At 53.9% G+C, this 19,314-nt stretch overlaps 1 protein-coding gene across 2 annotated transcripts in view; it reads right to left on the bottom strand.

The window, feature by feature from the left end:
• The window catches only part of CRTAC1 (cartilage acidic protein 1), a 135,093-nt gene that overhangs the window by 8,011 nt on the left and 107,768 nt on the right, over nt 1-19,314 (bottom strand). For both annotated transcript variants that reach the window (XM_065893874.1, XM_065893873.1), the window contains exons 6-11: nt 17,597-17,731; nt 14,307-14,452; nt 11,594-11,730; nt 8,032-8,114; nt 7,091-7,191; nt 6,485-6,653 (exon numbers count right to left, since the gene is read on the bottom strand). In XM_065893874.1, the coding sequence (XP_065749946.1) occupies nt 6,485-6,653; nt 7,091-7,191; nt 8,032-8,114; nt 11,594-11,730; nt 14,307-14,452; nt 17,597-17,731 (771 nt within the window). The remainder of the gene's footprint in view (nt 1-6,484; nt 6,654-7,090; nt 7,192-8,031; nt 8,115-11,593; nt 11,731-14,306; nt 14,453-17,596; nt 17,732-19,314) is intronic.

Raw genomic sequence — 19,314 nt, 5'->3', positions numbered from 1 at the left:
AGAGGCCACAACAGTGAGAGGCCCGTGTACCGCAAAAAATAAATAAATAAACACTTTTCTACTAAAAAAAAAAGGAGACAAAGAAGAGCAAATGTTTCTCACCTAAGCCAACAGAACAGCTACATGAATACATTTTCCAGCCTGACAGAAGTGCCACAAATAACTCAAAAGAGGTGCCGAATATTCATAGGCAATCACGAATTTACATCCTGCCTCTGAATCTTGCTTCCTCCCTTCCTCCAGACCCAGGGAGGGGCAGGACTAGGAGATAAGTCAGCCGCGGGGAGAGCACATCTCAGTAGGACTCCCTCCTTTGTCACTGATTACTTTGCCGACTTGGGTCCTCGGTTTCCTCATCTGTGAGAAGGGACCTCTACCCCATCCAGGAAGGACAGCTCTTGCTTGGATGTCAGCCCTGCCCCGGCCAATTTGGACCCTCAGCAACCCCGTCCTCATCATCTCTTAGACATGGGGGCACGCCCTGCAGTTCCCAAAGGGCTTTTGCTTGTTGGCAATACTGCTAGAGAGTATGCACCCCAAACTGTACCAGGTGATTCTCAGTGTTAGGGCACTGGATCCTCACGGCAGTCCCATGACAAGGTACTAGTTTTATCATTTCTATTTTAGAGTCAAGGGGGATGAAACTTGGAGAGGAGAAGGGAATTGCTCACAGTTACCCAGAGAGGGAGTATCTGATCCCAAAGCCCGTACCTGCTAAACCCTTGTTCTACTGCCCACCCCACCCCAATGACCAGCCCACCATGGGCCAAGCATCACGCAGGGATCTGGGATTTAGCAGGAAGGACACAGACCCAGGCCCCATCCTGGAGGAGCCGAGCCCCATGAGGGCAATGAACACAGTGATTATGTTATAAGAAACTGGGAAAGTGCACCCATAGTATTGGTACCACTTGGTGAGAGAGGTGGGTGTTAAAAGTCATTTCGTTGGAGGATTCAGGAGGAACAAGAGCTTGTGAGGCAGAGAAGGGAAGGAAGGGGCATTCCAGGCAGAGGGCACAGCACTGGCAAAGGTATAGAGGTATGAAAAGGGCATGTGTGTTGAAGATCAGGGAGAAGCTCAAAGTGGAAGAAGCAGGGTGTGAGCATGTGTGTTAGGTGGGGTGGGTGGGAGAGGAGACGGTGGTGGGGGGGGTGATGTGGGGAGGGACTTTGGAGCTCTCACAGGTGTGGCTGGCTTGAATCCTCCCAATTACTCCGAGAGGGAGCGTTTATCCCCACTTCCCGGATGTAGACACTGAGGCTTGGCAAGATGCAGTGACCTGCAGGTGTCTGAGCTAGGACTGAAACCCAGGCTCCTGCCCCCAGGTTCCGCTGTTCCCGCTGCCCCAGAAATCTCAAGTCTTCACGCAGCTGCACAGGCAAGGGGGCCTTTAAGCTGGCCAGACTGCAGGGCCAGTGTGTCAGGGAGCTGGTGAGCAGAGGAGGGCCCATTAAGAGCAGCAGGGAGTCGCCTCTGGCAGCTTTTAAAGGACAAAGGCCAAGGAGGCACAGAGAATCGCGCTTTTCAGAAGCCTTACAAGCAAAACAGATGGTGGGAATACAGCTGGGGGAAGATTTTTGCACTTTAATAAAGCGATTTTTGTGTGGGCCACTGAATTTTCCTTCCTTAAATGAGCACCAACCGGCTTGGAGGCAGCTCTGAGTCACTTGCAAACCATCAGCTGAAAGGAAGGAGGGGTGTATGTGCAGGGGCTGGGGGTGCCATCAAAGCCTGGGGTGGGCTGGCTTAGGGGGTGAGCCCCCGACGGGGGGCTGGTGGGGCAAGGAGATTACTGGCGCTTGTTTTCACTTACTGGGTTTGGTAGAGCTGCCTCAGCTCTGTGCTCGCTCGGAGCCAGTGAGCCTGGGTGTGGGATACAGGCGGTGGGTGTGCAGGGCTGGGATGTCGGTTCAGAGCAACCGGGGTCCAGTGGGGCACTCAACAAGGGCTGTGAGCAGAAACGCTGATTTATGAGCCTGGCGGGCCATCTGCACCGTGGGGAGCAGGGGGAGACCAGGGCAGGGTGGAGGGCGCAGCGAACGAGGCCAGGGGCTCCCCCGAGCGGGGGCGCGTGGAATGGTTCTATGGGATGAAGCTGAGAGCCCTCTGCACAATGGAGTGGGCCTGCTGGAAACCCCCCGGAAGAATGCAACACAGCAAGGTCCCCGAGTTTTCATTGTGTGATGCGATGCAGTCTGGATCCTCGGGGTGCACAGTGAGGGTCTGAGAAGCTGAGTCCTCTAACCACAGTTCAGTGCTGACCAAGCAAAGGCCTGCAGAGCTGGGAGGCGTTCCTTCTCCAGCCACCGAGAGATGAGCTGGCCAGGCACGTGGGGAAGAGAAGGGCCCAGGAGGCGGCTGCTGAGAGGCATACGTGTGCACCCACACACAAGTCCACGGACAAGCCGCTCACCGCACCTTGCTGCCAAGTCAGGAGGCAGGGGGTGGTTTTGGAGGGAGGAAGGAGCAGGGTCAGAGGGGGTGAGCACGGGGGTCACGGGTGCTGGAAGGGGGGGCTTCCCGCAGCCCTCGGCCCTTCCCTCACAGCCTCAGGCCCGCATCTCCTTCTTAGTCATGCAGACGTCAAGGCAGCCCTTTCTGCATTCCGGTTCTGGACCTGCCCCTTCTCAGCCCAAATACCACAAAACAAACTGTTCAGGATTGGAAACCAGCAAACTGTCCATCAGTAGGGGACTTGCTAAACAAATTGTGAACGTGGCCACACAAGAAAATGCCGTGCAGCGCTGAAGGAAAACCAAGGAGATACGCACGGACTTGGGGTGACGTCCAGGATACACAGTTAAGAGAGAGAGGCAAAAAAGCAAGTCTGGGAATAATAGGGAGAGTATAATAATTTCTGTTAAAAAAGATTCCAAGGCACGTTTATCTATAAATGTGCTCCTGTGTATTTTGCATGCAATAAAATCATATCAAAAGTGTGGAACTGGGAAAAGGCCACCCTGGAACCCTATATTTGAATCTGCTCCCTGCCCCTTCCCCTCTGCATTCCTAATCCCCTCACCCTGTTCTGCATTTTCTTTCTTCATAGCACTTAACATCTAACGTTTTATATATTTACCTAGTTGTTACGTTTATTAGGTGTCATATGCTACTCCTCCTTCCACTAGAATGTAGGGTTAGCCATGGTAAGGCTCTTCGTCTAGTTAGTTTTTGGCACAGAGTAGGTGCTCAGTAAGTGAGTAGAGACTAAATGAATCAAATGACACTGGCGGAGGGTGAAGAGGGAATGTTTCCTTTTTTGCTTAATATTCCAAACACAGTGGCGAGATTATGGGTTATTTTTACTTTCCGTTTTTAATGATGTTATATTTTCTAATTTTCCTATAACCGATATGCATTATTCCTGCAGTCAGAAAAAAATTAAAGCCTTCTAATTTGACTTTATTACATGCAAAATACACAGGAGCACATTTATAGATAACTACGCCCTGCGAGCGGCTCCTGGGCTCCTTCGCGGCCCTGCCCTCCCACAGCAAAGCCTGGCTTTGGCTTTCCTGGCTCCGCAGCTCCCTCTGTTTCGCCCGCCCTCTCCACCTGGCTCTGCATGCTCCTGACAGTTTGGCCCTGACCTCCCTTTCCAGACTCCGCTCCTACCAGACCTTTCCTACTCTGTGGACACAGTGAACACTCCCACCTCTGGCCTTTTTTCAAACCAGCCCAGCCCCTGGATGCTCTCCTCAGCTCCCATCCACACCTTCCAAATTCCCACCATCCTTCTAGACCTAGTTCAAGGCCCACTTCCTTGGGAAAACTGCCCAGAGCAGAGAGAATTTCTCCCATCTCTGTCCTCACAGCCACTGGGTCAGTATGACGGGGCATCCAAATCTGCTTGCAACGAGAGCTCCTGTGTCCCTCTGCCTCTTTCACAACCGTGAGCCTGGAGGGCAGGGAGCATTTCTTTGTTTCATCTGTCTCTTTGCCGTGTCTCTCTGCGTCTCTTGGTCTCCCCTGCTCCCCGTCTCTGTCTGTCTCCCTGCTGTTCTCTCTCTTTCCTCAATCCTTCCTTCCATCCGGCCTTCCCATCAGCTCCCTCTCTTCCTGCCCCACTGCTGGCCCTCCATCAATCAGGAAGGCCTGTGCTGTGCTAGATCCATGAAGTTCCTTCCGGACGTGGGGGCCTTGGAGCTGCAGGGATGGAGCCACCTGCCCCTCGCTGTGTCCCTGGCTGCTGGCCCTGCTGCCTGCTGAGTGGCCTCAGGGAATCTCACTGTCAGGCCCAAGGCTGACCCACTGGGGCCGGTCTCCAAGAGCAGCCTTCCTTCTGCGCCTCTCTGGGAGTGGATCCGGCAACAGGGGAGGCTGCATGGGACCCGTGGGGCAGTTTGAACCAGAGCTCAGACCCAGAACAAATCCCACAGCCTTGCAAAACAGCAAGGATTGGCAGTCAGGGCAGTCAGGGACTCCCAAGCGGGAGCAGGATCCGTATCCCTAAGCAGGGGAGGCAGACTGTTGTGAAGAGGCACGGAGGCTCTTGGGCCCCTGTGATCCCACCAGATGACCCAGCTGAGGCTGCCCAGCTGAAGAAGCAGATCTGTTCTCTTGGCGGGGACAGATACTGGCCAGAGAAGAGACCCAATAAGACCTATAATACACGTCTCAAAATAGCAGAGGCAGCTCATGGGATGTGTGGAAGGAGAAACCAGCCCCAGTCCTGGCCTCACCATTGACTTTCTTTGTGAGCCTCAATTTCCTTATCTGTACAGTGGGGTGTGGGTTGATATCCAAGCCAGATAACTGGACAAACATCCTACCTATGAGACCATGGCAGTCACCTTGGCGTGGATGGCCTCACTTGGGTCATCTAGTAACTGAGGGGTCATGGATGTCCAGTAAGAAAGGGGCACAGCAGAAGGACATTGGCTGGCTGTGCACAGAGCAGCTATGGGAGGTCTGGCAGTCAAGTCACAGTGGTTAAGACCTCAGACTGTGGCGTCCAAGGAGGTGGGGTCCAAATCCAGATCTCCCTACTTTCTGGAGGTGTGATTTAGAGCAGGTTACTTAACCTCAGCCTCAGTTTCCTGACCTGTAAAATGGGGGTTATGGTTCTTAATTCATCTTGTTGTGGTGAGAATGGAATAAGGTATCTTATGCAGAGCACCTGTAGATTCGTGCAACTGCCACCACAATCAAAACACAGAACTGCTCCGTCACCACAAAGACCTCCTTGGGGCTATCCCTTTAAAGTCGCACCCACCCCTCTCCTTTTCACCATTTCTAGCCCCCAGCAACTACTGATCTACTTTCCATCTCTATACTTTTGTCATTTTGAGAATATTATATAAATGGAATCAACAGCATGTACCTTTCTGAGGTTGGCCTCTTTTTTTTCACTCATCATAATGCCCATGAGAGCCATCCAAGTTGCTGTGTGTATCGACAGTTTATTCCTTTTGATTGCTGAGTAATATTCCATGGTGTGGCTGGACCACAGCTTGTTGAACCGTTAACCTACTGAAGGACATCAGGGTCGTTTCCAGTTTGGGCCGTTACAGATAACGCTACTATGAACAATCACGTGTAGCTTTTTGTGTGGACATGAGTTTCCATTCATCTGGGATAAATGCCCAGGAGTGTGATTGCTGGGCCCTATAACGGTTGTGTAGTTTAGTTTTTGTCTTAAAAGGAACTGCCAAACCACCTTCTGGAGCAGCTGTTCCAGGAACGAACGAGAGACCCGGCTTTTCCACGTCCTTGCCAGCACTTGGTTTCGTCACTCTTTTTTACTTTAGCTGTTCTAATAGGTGTATAGCGATATTTTATTAACACCACAGGTATACTGTATATCTGGTTATGTTATATATATGTATGCACGCACATATATGTAACATACATACATATATATGTGCATATAGATATATATACATACGTATGTGTGTATATATATATCAAATGCTAGTCTTTTACGTGTGTATACACACACACACACACACATAAAAGACTAGCATTTTTTTTAATACCACCCCCAGCCAAGAACCAATTTTCACCCTCTCGGGGGTGACATCACTCCCACTGATCATGCATGCTTTCCCCAAGCCTTCTAGCCAAGAGAAGGCGTCAGGGGTTTGGTGAGACATTTTAATCACTGAACCGACACCCACGCGGCCAGGGAAGCAGCTGGTTTGGGTAGGTTTGCTGCAGGCCATTGTTTGAAGGACAAGGCCATGGCCTCAGACAAATGGAGGATTAAATACTCTGACCCCAAGGTGAACTAATTCGACAGAGGCACCAGGATGGACCCCAGCAAGGAGTGGGGCATGAAAACCTCCCTCCTGAGCTCAGGTTCACTTCAAAGCAGGGTTGCCTCCAGTAGCTGGTGTCACAGTAACGTGGTATCTAGAAGATGCTCAGGCTGTGAGCCCTGCATCTCGCCGGGATTCGGGATGCAGTTTCAGCACCCACTGCCCTGCCAATAGCTCACTTGCGCACTCCCACCACCGCCCCCCGCCCCGAGCTCTGACTCACCCAAGCCAAAGTGTGCCACGGGCTCCATCTCGCACAGGTAGCCTGAGCCCCCATCGATGATCCTCAGGTGGGCCCCACTCTTCTTGGTGTAGAGCACAACCTTAGCGCCCCTGGCGAAGGCCCCAAACTGGGTTCGTGGCACCACCCGCAGCCAGCTGTTGCTGAAGCCCTGCAGGGAGGGAGGAAGGTAGGCCCGGGCATCAGCGGGCTGGGCAGAAGGAACAGGGAGGGAGGGTAAGAGAGGGACAGAAGGAGAAAGAAGGGGACAAGAAAAGGGGCAGAGGAAAGAGAGGAGGAGGGAGCCGGGCAGGGAGACAGACTGGCTGAAGTTTGCAAAGAGCAGCCCTGGAAGAGAGGAGGGAAAGCCAATAGACTCGGGGAAAACAGTGTTTGGAGGAGTGCCAGCAGAAGGCTGAGGGGCAAAGGGCTTCTGGGAGGCAGCTGTTCTTGGGGTTCACTGTGCTGCTGGGAATTTGCTTTCTCCAGGGCCCGGGTGTCCATTTCCTGCCACTCTGGTCAAGCAAGCGTCCCGGGCTCCTTGGCCCTCATCCAGCCCAGGCTCAGCACGTTGGGCTGGGCTCTGTGGGTCCCCAGGTCCAGGCACACCTGATTCCCCCGGAAGACGGACAGCGGCTGAGCCATGGACTCTCCGTGGGACAAGATGAGGTCCAGCATCCCGTCTCCATCGAAGTCTGTCACTACACCGCCTGCAACAGCACAGATTTCACTCTGTCGGCCAGGAGACCCACAGGGGAGGGGGGCTCCTGACCAGGGCCAGGTCCACGCCCTGAGTGTGGGAGGAAAGAGCACAGCCCTGGGCATTGAAGACTGGAGCTTGAAGCTCCTCTCCTTTCTGGTGGCCACTCATTCATGGAAGAGGGGGTCCATTTCCTCCCCCTGGACTTTTGAAGGAAAGCATGGGTGCAAATAATTCAGACTATGAGGGCTGCTTTCTGGTCTTTTATACACGCCCTTTATATTTGCACTGCTTTTGCCAGTCTGTCGGGGGTTTGCGTATACCTGGTCTCATTTTGGTCCTCACTACAACCCAGAGACGTGAGGAGGGCGGATGCAATTATCCCCATCTTATGGGTGTGGCGAACAAGATCCAGAAGATGAAGCGCCTTTTCCAAGGCCACAGGTGAGGCAATGGCAGGGCCGAGTCTTGGGACTCCTGATCCAGTGCTCGCTCGCTGACACCAGGCTGAGTGCCAGGAGGGGTGAGACGACAGGACGCCCAGCCTCACCTTTGCCTCTCCTCCTGGCAGAGCATTGCCAGAGATGCTACTGCCCGTGGAATCCCACGCCTCTGACCCCGCGGCCCTGGGACTGGGAGAACGGACCGTCCCCTCCTCTGCTTCCCACCTGACACTCCCAGGGCCTCCTCCCCGACTCTCACCCCTGCCCCAGGATCTCAGCCCTCAGAGTGGCAGGGATAGGATGAGCCCTGCTGTGGGACTGGCTGCACCACCCCTCCCGCCCTCCCCCCAGGCGAAGGGCAGCACTGAGACAGGGGAGAGCAGGCTAGAGCCCTCGGGGGCCCTCACCTGTGCCCCGGCCCTCGGGCTCCAAGGCGTCGCCAGGATTGAGCTCCTCGATGAGGGGGTCGCCGTGTTCCCTGTGGATGATGCTGCGGGACAGGAGACAGGCTGTTCATGGACGACACTGTGCTGGCAAAGCCCCAGTGGGCTCCCTGGACCTCGAGGCCCACGAGCCCCATTCTCCAGCCCCTGAGCACCCTGAGACGCTGCTGCACGTGGGCTGCCTCCTGCATGCCGACAGAGCCACTCTGCTCACAGACCCTGCCTGCGCCTTTCTTGGGTTTTAATTCACGTTGGTAAATATTGATTTTTCCTTCTCTAATGGATGAATTATAGACAGCCTGGGGAAGGGCAGCTGATGGATGGAGAAGGGGCAGGGATGCAACTACCTTCAACTGACCTTCACTTTCCTTCTAGCGGTCCTGGGTTTCTGAGTTCTGAATGCTACGCAGGGTTCCACCCCTACTCCGGTGCCACCTCCTCTAAGCCCTCCCTGATCGTCCTACTAGAAGCAATGCCTTCCTGCTCTGCCTCTGTCACTTTCCTGGCCTTTATTGCTTTCTGCCTTGTGTTGAAGCTCTATATGAATGCATCTTATCTCCTCAGTTAGACTGTGAACTCTTTGCAGCCTGGGACCATGTATTATTACTCTTCTTTGCATCTCCCGCAGCATCTAACACAGTGCCTGGCTCTCAGGAAGCTCCAGACATGTCCGTGGGGTGCGTGGAGGAATCCAGAGACAAAAGGGAAGAAAGGGTCCCTTTGGGTTGCTAGGGTTTTGTCTGTTTTGAACTCTGAATCATGATAATATTTGCTGTAGAAAAGTCCACTGTGAAAGTCCTGTTCTTTCTGCACATTGAGCTGAACGCTGATGATGGCTTTGAGCTTTCCTCTCTAATTTTTCTCACTGGGTAGATTCTCGCAGCGTTGGGCGCTCTGTCCTGGCTGTGTGGAGCAATCTTGGGGCTGGGGTGGGGAGAAAGGACCAGGAAGGATCTGTATCGCTCTCCCCTTATGTTGCAGGTGGGGCTGTCACTTAAATCACAGTCACCAGAGGGCTGTGCTGTGGCCAATGCTTTCTTTCAGGAGGGAGCCAGGGTCCCCTGAGCTGGAGCTTCTGGTGGCTGGATGGCAGAGGGTGCTGGCAGAACTGCAAGGTGTCTGCAGGGTTGAGCACATGTCCTGGGAGGTGTCCTCTGTCCGCACGGGGCGTCTGTGATGAGCACATCCGCGTGTGCAGTCTGGGCAGTGAGCAGCATGCCCGGCAGTGCTTTTGTGTGTGTGCACACCTGCCGGAGGTGTGTGTCTGCCTCAGCCTGCTAGCATCCACAGTCCCTTCAACCATTCGTGTCCTGCAACCTCTGTCACAGCTGGGCAGAGCCATCCCTGGGTTCAGGTGACAATGGAGTTAGGGGTTTCTAAGGCTAAAGCCCAGAAGTTCCAGGGCAGAGCTGGGCAAACTCACCCAGATTTGGGCAACCAGGGCAGGCTTCTCGGAGGAAGGGTCAACAAAGCTGAAACCAGAATGATGAGTGAGTCTGTGTCACTCGGAAGCGAGAGAGAGGCAGATGGTGTGGGCAGCCTGACGGGTCCAGGCCTGGTGGACCTGAGGTGTCTGGTGCTTAGGTGTAAACTGGGGAGTGGAGAGTGACAAGGCTGGGGACAAAGCCAGCCTGTGGGATGTATCAAAGAGAAGGTAGTGGGGAGCTTCTAAGGGGTTTAAGTGGAAGAGGGGTGTGGTCAGATTCGCATTTTCAACAGCTTGCTCTGCAGGACTGGACACAGGGCGGCAGCTAGAGAAGAGGGAGTGCGCAGGGTGGAGCCATGGGACCAGATCAACACGCATCCTGCCTGGCCTGGGACAGTCCCTACTCACGCCTGTCATCCCGCCATTGTTAACAGGGCCTCTGCACTCTTCTTAAGCACCTGGAGTGGGTGATGAGTTCCCTGGTTTCCCGGGCATCACTGAAGGGCCGGCAGACTCACACACACCGAGGCTTTGCATCCCTGGTGACTCCTACAAGGAGCCCACCATGTTTCCTTCGGTGACACGTGACAAGCCCACTTGGTATGGGGCACGTAGGGGCTCAACTTCTAGAGTTGCCAGCTGAGTGGTGGCCCCAGTCTCTGCTGCGAGCTCCAGACCCAGCATCTGCCACAGGGACTCGGGGCACAGCCACGGAACTGGGAAGTGGCTTCCACTGAGCTGTGCGGAAACAAACACACTAACCCATAGGGTGACCATGTGGTGACCCTGTCCGCAGACAGCCCGGGGCCAGCCTGCCCTTGGGGTGGCGGGAGGGAAGCTGGGAGGTTTGACAGAGGCCAGACAGGCAGAGGAAGTGCCTGGGTGCTCGGGCCACAGAGACGCCTTGGTGCTCCGGGCCCTGGCGAGTGACACTTTATCAGCCAGAGAAGGAAAGCAGTGTCTCTGTTAAGGAGCAATGGATCTTCCGCAATTAATCTGGAAGTTGTGAAAAAGCTTTTTGCAAGGCACCTAATTAGCAAATCTGGTGCCTTCAGGGGGTGATTACAGCTGGTCGGGATTGATGCTTTGTTAATAATTATATTTTAAAACACGCTTAGTCACGGCTCTCGCCTTTTATTAATAGTTGAGGGCCCTTCTGGGGGAGGGGATGGGGGCCTTCGGGAACTGAGCAGGTGATCTGGCCCATTTCCTGCATCCAAGGTCCCTGGCCCACCCTCCTCTTGCCCCCTGGTGCTGAGGCCCATTAGCATGTTTTAGGCCAGGAACCAGGGCCGCATGTGTCCTGAGGTTTGTTCCCCAACAGCAGTTCTCAAACGTTGGTGTGATAAGAATCACCTGATGCCTAGTGCACGTGTTAAAAAGACAGATTCCTGGGCCTCAGCCCCTGAGATTCTGATTCAGGAGATCCAGGGCGGGCCCAGGGATTCTGTACTTTAAATAAACACTCTGGGTGGTTCTGACGCCAGTGGTCTCTGGACCCCAATTAGAGAAAAATCGAACCTTTCCTCCCTGCATGCAGTGCTCAGTTGCCTCCATTCTTGTCTACCATTCCCTCATCTACCATTAATTGTCTCATTCAGCATTTCCCAAAGGATGTTTAGCAGAGCACCAACCCCAGGAGAAAAATCTCTGAAAGAAGTATCTTGTACTGAAATATATTTGGAATACTCCATTCACCTCTTGGAAAGTAAAAATACTCATGGTCATGCTAAAGGCTCTGAGAAGTCCTGTAGTCAATACACCTGCCTGTCTTTGCTTCATCCAGATGCACCCAAACAGATTTGGCTCTGGAACCCCTTTGGGTGGTAGAGTGGAGCCTGGCTTCTAGGCACACTTTGTGCACGTCCCCCTGACCACTTCCTCCGCAACAGCAGGAGGCCCAGGATTCCCCGCCTCACCTTTCCACCCCCCATTCTCTCAGCCTCTTGCTCAATCCCTGTCCTTCCAGCTTCTAATGCTCCTTCATCAGGGGACCTTCCTCCTTCCTCCCCTTGGAGCTCCTCTTTTGAGTCCTAAGCCTTCCTCCCTGACCCCCACCCACGAAGGCTGAGTAGCCACGAGCCAGGCTGAAGCATCTACCGGAAGAGGCGGTTGGCTGAGGAGCTGCGGTGGGCAAAGTTGTTGAAGAAGATCTCCAGCTCCTGGTCGTTGTCAAAGTCGGCAGCGATGACTGTGCGGACAGGCGAGGGCATGGAGAACTTGGGTGAGGCGATGTCCTGGGAGGAGAGAGGGCTGCAGGTCAGCGGACAGATGCGTGGGGCAATGGGGGTGGCCTAGAGGCCAACTCTCCCCACCCCCGTGTGTGCGCGTGCGCGCAAAGATAAAAGCCCGACCTAGCATGTCCTCTATCACCTTCCCTGTAAGGGCCCTAGGTATGCTGTGTTTAGGATCACATAAACTTCAGGCTGCTTGTAGGAGAACAAGGAGGTGAGAGGAACAGTCCTAATTCACACTGGTGAAGCACCTTGCTGTTCCCTGGTCCGGACCACATGGGGCCCTCCCATCAGTCACTCGAGGCAGGGCTGATGTGAGCACTCCCATTTTACAGGTGAGGTAACTGAGTCCTGGAGAGGAAGGGGAATTGCCCACTGTCATAGCTAATGAGTGGGGGCCGTCACCAGGGCTCTGATTCCAGACGTTATGCCCTTCCTAGTACGTGCCCTTCGTCCTCCGCAGTGAGAGGCGGAGGCTGGGAGGGCACTGGGCAGTGCTGTGCATTTAAATCCAGGCTTCTCTGCAGACTAGCTGTGTGGCCTCAGGCAGGTTACTTAACCGCTCCGATCTTGCCTTCCTCATTGGTAACACGGGGCTGAGTAATAGCTGTCCAGGTTGTGAGCACCGCATGTAAAGCGCTTGGCACAGGGTGGGCACCAGGTGATCCCTGGCAGTCTGTCCTGGCCCTGCCCATATCAGCCTCATGAAAGGTGGCAGAGGCGGCCTTTAGCTGTGTTTTTCCTGCCTTTATTACCTTACTTTGTCTCTTGGGAGTCTTTTGATTTTTTTTTTTTTGAGATATTTGCCTTGGGGGGTTGCAGTATCAGATACCTCTGCGCAGGGCTCACGAGGAGACCCCAGACCCAGGACAGCCCAGCAGGGACTTCAAAGTGCTGAGAGGGCCTCGGTGGACCCGGCAAAGTGTCCCACCTATGGAACTTGCCTTTGAAATAGAAGAGCTGTGGAGGGCGACCTTTTCTTTCTCAGCAGAGTATCCATTCCGGGTGGGTTTGTCCCTTAAAGACGCAGGAGCCTGTCTAAGTCCCAGGGTCCACGTGGGGAGAACTGGGAAGGGCACAGTTGGGGTTTCTGGGAGTGGTCCTCTGCCCTGGCCCTGCCCCTGGGCCTCCTACTTCAGGCCCTCTCCCCTGGCCACAGGAATGAGCTGCCCACTCTGGGTTGCCCAGGGGAATAGGCTGTCCCCAACAACGCAGTGATGAAGCTGATTGGGAGCCTGGCCCGCTGTCCAGGGTGGGCTGAAGAGGGCCTTGAGAGCTGGTAACAAAGAGACTTCAGGATCTCGAAGTTGTTATTATTCTAACGGAAACCTACATAGGCCCCTTGGGGTTGCCCCACTGGATGCCTGGGCTTCCAAGATAATGTATGTAAGATGCTTGGCACAGTTCCTGGCACACAGAAGGCACTTGATAAATGGGGTCTCCATTATTATTCTCATTATTGCTGCTGTGCGCTCTGGGGCTGGGCCATCAGAAGAGTTAGTTGACATTTGGGGCTGGATTATTCCAGCCGGTGCATTGTAGGACCTTTAGCAGCACGTCTGTCCTCTGCACGCTAGATGCCAGTAGCACCTTCTACCCCATTTGTGACAACCAAGAATGTCCCCAGATACTGTCAAATGTCCTGGGGTAGGGACAAAATCACCCCTGGTCGAGAACCTGGGTTAGAAGAAAAAGCTGAATAAAGATGGAAATCATCCAGGATCCCAGGAGCAGCTGCTCTGTGGTCAGGACGTACCTCTTTTTCACCCAGAGAGCCTGGGTCTCAAGCCTCTGCAGGGAATGAGTGGCTGGCCCTGAGCACCCCAAGGTGGCTGCCTACAGGGGAGGGGCCTGTGGCAGTGCCCCAGACATAAGGGCCCTGGTGGCTCCCCTGGGACCATCAAGCTTCTGGCAAATGCCGCCACTTTCTTGCTTCCTCGGGGGCTTCTGGCAAGACCAGGTACCTCCAGAAGCATCCTGACTCCCACCACCCCATGCTCTCCATCACCCTCCTGAGAAAGGCCCAGACTCAAGCTCACCAGGCTGGCGGTACATCCCTTACTGTCACCAAACAGTCTTTCTGAAGAATTCTTGGTGTCACTGACTGTCGATAGCTCAGGGAGGGGGCACAGAGAGGGGTTCAAGGTTACCTTGCCCCCCCACCTGCCATTTGTCCAGAAGGGGCAACTGTTGGGAGCTCTGTGGCCTCAACCTCCCCTGTCCCGCCAGCCCCGCTGTGCCCTTGGCCTGAGCCTCAATTTGAAAAGCTCAGGCCCAGGCTATGGGAAAAATGCTCCCGATCCAGAGAGTGAAGCCCACCTCACTGGGCCTTTGCCCTGCCGCCGCGCACCTCGCGAGGCTGCTCTCTCTCCTCTGCCAATGACCGTGCGCTGGGCACTACAGACATCACAGCAGCCCAGGCAGGAGCCCATCGTCCCCCAGATGTTACCTTCCTTGTGGCCATCCCGCCCCCAGGCTCTGCAGAGCCACAACCCCCTACTCAGCCTGGTGGGAGGCACAGGCGGGGCTGCAACCCCAAGATGACAAAGCAGGGGAGCGAGGCAGAGGCTCCTTCTTACCCGAAAGTGCACCTTCCCACGGGCGCTCATCTGCAGATAGAGGCGGTGGGGGCCATTCCAGTTGCCATAGACGATGTCCACTTTGCCATCACGGTTGAAGTCGGCCAGGGCGACACCTCGCCCGTGCTGGTGGGGGTCATCCACACCTGGGGAGGAAAGGCAGGCGCCCTCAGGGCAGCGCCCCCTGCAGGCTCCACAAACACTCACCTTGCCAGGGCCCCGTGAAGAGCAGCAAGGGAGGGTAAGCCTCATCCTGTCCCGATCTCTCCACAGGGGCAGAAGGTGGGCAGCCACCTGGTTGCAGAGAGAACCAGAGACTTGCCTTCAAGCTGCACTTGCCCAGAAAGTACTATTTTTACTCGTTTTTGGGGCAGCATGGGCTGGGGGAAGGAGACTTGTGGAGATTCTGGAGGACTAAAGCCCTCCCCAGCCACCGCTGACACTGGGATACATTAAGTTGATCATCACTCTTTTGCTCAAATTTCAGTGCTTCCCCAGTACTCTTGGGTACTCAAATTCCTGCCCGGGGAGCACAAGGCCCCTGCCTACCTTATCTGGTCTTTAACTGGTACCACTCTTCCCCCTTCTGCATATGCACCGGCCACCCGGGGTTCCTTTCATTTCTCAAATGACCCAAGCTCTTTCCAGCTTCTGGGCTTTTGCTCAAGCTGGTCTCTCCTTCTGGAACACTCTTGCCAAGGCTCTTGGTTATGTGGTTCCTTGTTTTTCTTCTGCTCCCAGCTGTAATGTCACCTCCTCAAGGAAGCCTTCCCTGACCACTCCCATGAAAATAAGCCCCTCCTACCCACGCTGCTATTCATCCTGACAGCCTCCCATTCTCCTCCATTGAGCTGATCACACGTGCAGTTATGTTCCTTTGTGGGGTCCAGTTTTCCTACTAGACCTTACACTCCATGAGGCGAGGGTCTGTCTTCTTGTTCCCCTGTGTCCCCACAGAGTCTATCTCAGTGCTTGTGGTGACCGGGTATTTTTCTGTAAATACTTGCTGAATGAATGAAGAGACATAAATAATTTGACAGAAGGCGACGAGGGACTTCGGTGACAGCAGAGAAAATACAGCACCATGACAGGAACGCACAGTGTGCCTTGTGAGATCTGGGAAGAAAGCTTGTGGCTCCAGTGTCACCTGTTTGTGCTGTCCCTGCATCTACCAGTGGTCAGTGGGACTGAGCTGATCCTGGGGGAGGATGGAGGGTGGCTTTGCCCAGAGGGATGGCCTGACCTCCTGGTTGCCCAAGGCAGACATGATCCTTCAGGTCGAGTGCAGAGCTGACAGGCAGTGGAGGCCGGCTCTAAATACCCATGCTGAGTCTTCTGGAGGACAAACTGCCGTTGGTCATCAGGCCCTCAGAGATGGCAGGTGATAGGACAATATGATGGGGGACGGGGATCACAGACACAGGACACAGCGAGCTCTTGCCAGCTGCAGATACGGAGATCCTGAGGATAGGGGCCAGCAGAAAGCAAGGTGGGGCCCCCCGAGAACCTTGGGGGCTGGGCATCCCCTTGGGGGAGGCGAGGATGGGTGGGGGTGGGGGAGAAGAGGCAGGGAGACCCAGGCTGGAGAAAGAGGGTTTGCAAAGGCGTGGGGGCAGCCTCCAACCTCTAGGATGAAATACCCCATTAATTCTCTGCAAAACTCCCCAGCCCGAATGTCGGTGGCCTTCTGTGTTGGCCCATTTCTCTCCTATCTATGAGGCACCTTGACAAGGAGCTGGTTTCCTTTCACGAGAATAATCGGTGCGAGGCTGCACTTCACAGCAGCATCTGTTTGGGTGATGAATGCCCTCTTGACATGTCTTGTTAAACCCCTGCGATCACTCTGACTTTCAATTACGGGCATAGCACCTTTCCTCTCTCCTCCCGCCTGATACCTTCTCCTACTCCAACTTGCTCGCTCCCCTCTGCTTCCGTCTCTTTAACACCTTATCAAATCCTCTAGGTTTTCTCCACCACCACCTCCTCTTCATTTTACGATTTTTCAGCAATGAGAAAATTTGCTGCTGGAGCGTTTAACAGGTGAGCTGCATGGGAGGACGGGGGAGCTGCCTCCATCTTTAGCTTTGCCCGGGGAGCTGACTGGCTGCAAGGGTGCATTTGTGGGGTGTTCAAAATGGGAAGTCCCGGGCAGAGTGCAGAGTGCTGGAAGGGCAGGTACTTGTAAGTCACAGAGAATGGATGAGTACCCGCTCAGGAGCTGGATGCTAGCTGTCAGCACCAGCTGGCGCTTGTGGGACCTTGGATCTATGTGTCTACATCCCCGCTCACCTCTTCTTCCGGAGGCCGGAGCTCGTCCCTACGCCACCAAGAAGGAGAAATCAAACCTCCCATTCCTTGGCAAGGTGGGGAGGAAGTGGGTGGGGAGAAGTGGTTGAAGGGCAGGCTGATTACATCCACATACTTTTATTATGTGTCCCAGTCTTTGCAGACACAGACAGATTATTATAGCGATGTAGGAGCCTGAGTGAGTAGCACACGCAAAGGCAGTGGGAATACAGAGGAGGCAGTGCCAATCTCTGCCAGGCGGCACAGAAAGAGGCAGGAAAGGCTTCACAGATAACACCTAAACTGAGTGTTGAAGGATAAATAGAAGTTTTGCAGATAGAGAAGGGGGAGAGGGTACTTCAGGCGGAGAGGATTGGCAGGTGCAAAGGTCCTGAGGCAGATGATGGATGAACACAAAGGGAGGAAGGGGAGCAGAGCTGGGAGCCTGGAGTACTATTTTTGTGTAGATTTTATCCTGCTTCATATTATAGCTATTCGTTCATTTGTCTGTTTCCTCCTCTAAAATGTCAGTGCCTTGTATGGGCGGGTGGGGGGAGTGGGGTAGGGTGATCTTAGCCTTATTCAGGTCAGCGTCCCCAGCTCTGAGCACCAGCCTGGCACTTAGCACGGGTTCAATAAATGGCTATTGGATTGAGTTGCATGTTTAAGATGGATGCGGGGAGAAGAAATGGAGAGAGGCAGCTTAGGGTGGAAACCAGTGCTGAGAGACACAGGCAGGACTCAGAGGGACACGGGCCAATCCCAGTCGCTGGAGAATGGATAACAGTCAGGCGTTCCAGACGCTGTCTCCCCGGCCACAAACATCCCCTGCGTCCTGAACCACAGGGATGTGGAATTAAAGGTGACAAGCAACATTTCCCTGTGCGGTGCAGACAACGACTTGTCCCGCTCTCCCTGGGGCCTGTGGGACCTGGAGGGAGCAGGGCAGACCAGAGTCCCCTGTAGGGTGGTGGGGGTCACAGGACAGAGGCTGTTTTACTCACCAGCAGTGGCCGCAGCATCCACGAAAGTGCCGTCCCCCCGGTTGTGGAAGAGGAAGTTGGGCCCGTTCTCGTTGTCGCAGAAGATATCTGAGGCACTGCTGCTGAGGATGGGGCCCACGCTTACGCCCCGGCCGCCTGGGAGAGCACAGCGACTCTCACCGAGCGGCAGAAGCAAAGCCCCAGGCCCGCGTGGAGGATGGGGGCAGCCTCGGAGGCCCGTGATGCGCTGCTATGGTGATGCCCCGGAAGAGGCAGGGGTGGGGGGTGGGGAGGGGCGGATTCTGACATTCCAGATGCTTCCTGGAGCCCAGATCTGGGCTCACGGTTCCATAAACCAACGTGGAGGGTGACTGCACTGATGATGAGGCCAGTGAGGAGCAAGATGGGGTTACTTTGTGCCGAAGGAACGATTCCATGAGCTGAGGGACACAGGGGCCACCACACAGAGCCTTCTCTTCCCTTTGGTAGCTGAATTGCACTAATCCTAAACCCATCTCTACCTGCAACATTTTGATCAAGTCACGGATTCCCTGACAGCCCCCAGCCTTACCCTGATCACAAATATGCTGGTCAAGATACTGGGTGTGTTCCTGTTCTAAGGACGTATAGAAACAGGTTCCAGCCACAGGTACAGGGATGCTTACTTTGTTTTGCTTGATGTAGGAAACAAATGCGAGCACCTGCCTGTCCATCAACAGTGATGCAGAATGGATTATGGTGCATCCACATGACGGGCTGTTCTGCAGCTACTAAAGAGACTGTGTAGATCCACATGTATTGACTTGGAGGAACGCCCATGACATATTGTTAAATGAAAAAGCAATTCCCCAGGTAATGGTATTGTGTGATCTTATTTTTATTTTTCAGAAAAAGGAAAACAAATGATACTTCTGAATATACGTGTTTGTGCAAACTTGTTTTTGAGTTTGGGGAAGAGTGGGGAAGAGTGGGGAAGGCCACACTCCGAGCTGTTCGCATTGGCTGCCCTGATGGGGTAGGATTTAGGGAGGGAAGGAGAGACAGTATGTTGGCCTTTTTTGGGAACGTCTGTATCGTTTGGCTTATTGTAACAAGAAGTGCTTCTGTAGTTTGAAAGGAAAAAAATCCAATAAGGTGTATATTTTTTTTAAGAAAGAAAGCAAGCAAGCCAGCTCTACGTTAGGGTTTGAAATGCCCAAGATCAATGTGGACATGTCAGCAAGTCTAATCTTAAGGTGTCTTGAACAAACCACCCCCAACCAGTGAGTTTCAAATAGAGCCCTGAAAGCCTCCCCTCAGCCTCACTCCTACCCCAGGTATGGTGCAGAAAACAGCCTGACCAGAAGCAGGACATGCATTCTCGTCCCACCTTGGCTTTTTTACAAGTTGCGTGATCTTGGGCAATTTACGTTACCCGTTTAGCCTCGGTTTTTCTCATCTGAAAAATGCAGATACTGTGACCTGCCTTTCCTATTTCAGGGTTTTTGAGAGGATCAAATGAGGTGAGAAAAATAAGAGGATCAAATGATGGTAAAGGTCTTTGTGACTCCTACAACCTTGCTACTAAGGTGTATCATCTGTGCGCTTGTTAGAAATGCAGAATCTCAGGTCCCCACCCACCCAAACAGGACCCCTGGGGGGTTTATGTGCGCAGTAAAGTTTGGAAAGTGCTGCTCTGAAGGGCTGTTCAGTACAACGAGAGCAGTTATTAGAGCACCAGAATGTGATTTTTTTTTAAA

This window comes from Phocoena phocoena, chromosome 16 (assembly GCF_963924675.1).
Source record: "Phocoena phocoena chromosome 16, mPhoPho1.1, whole genome shotgun sequence".
Classification (NCBI taxonomy): domain Eukaryota; kingdom Metazoa; phylum Chordata; class Mammalia; order Artiodactyla; family Phocoenidae; genus Phocoena; species Phocoena phocoena.
Note: the sequence above shows the minus strand (reverse complement) of the source record. Positions and strands in the feature narration are given on the sequence as shown.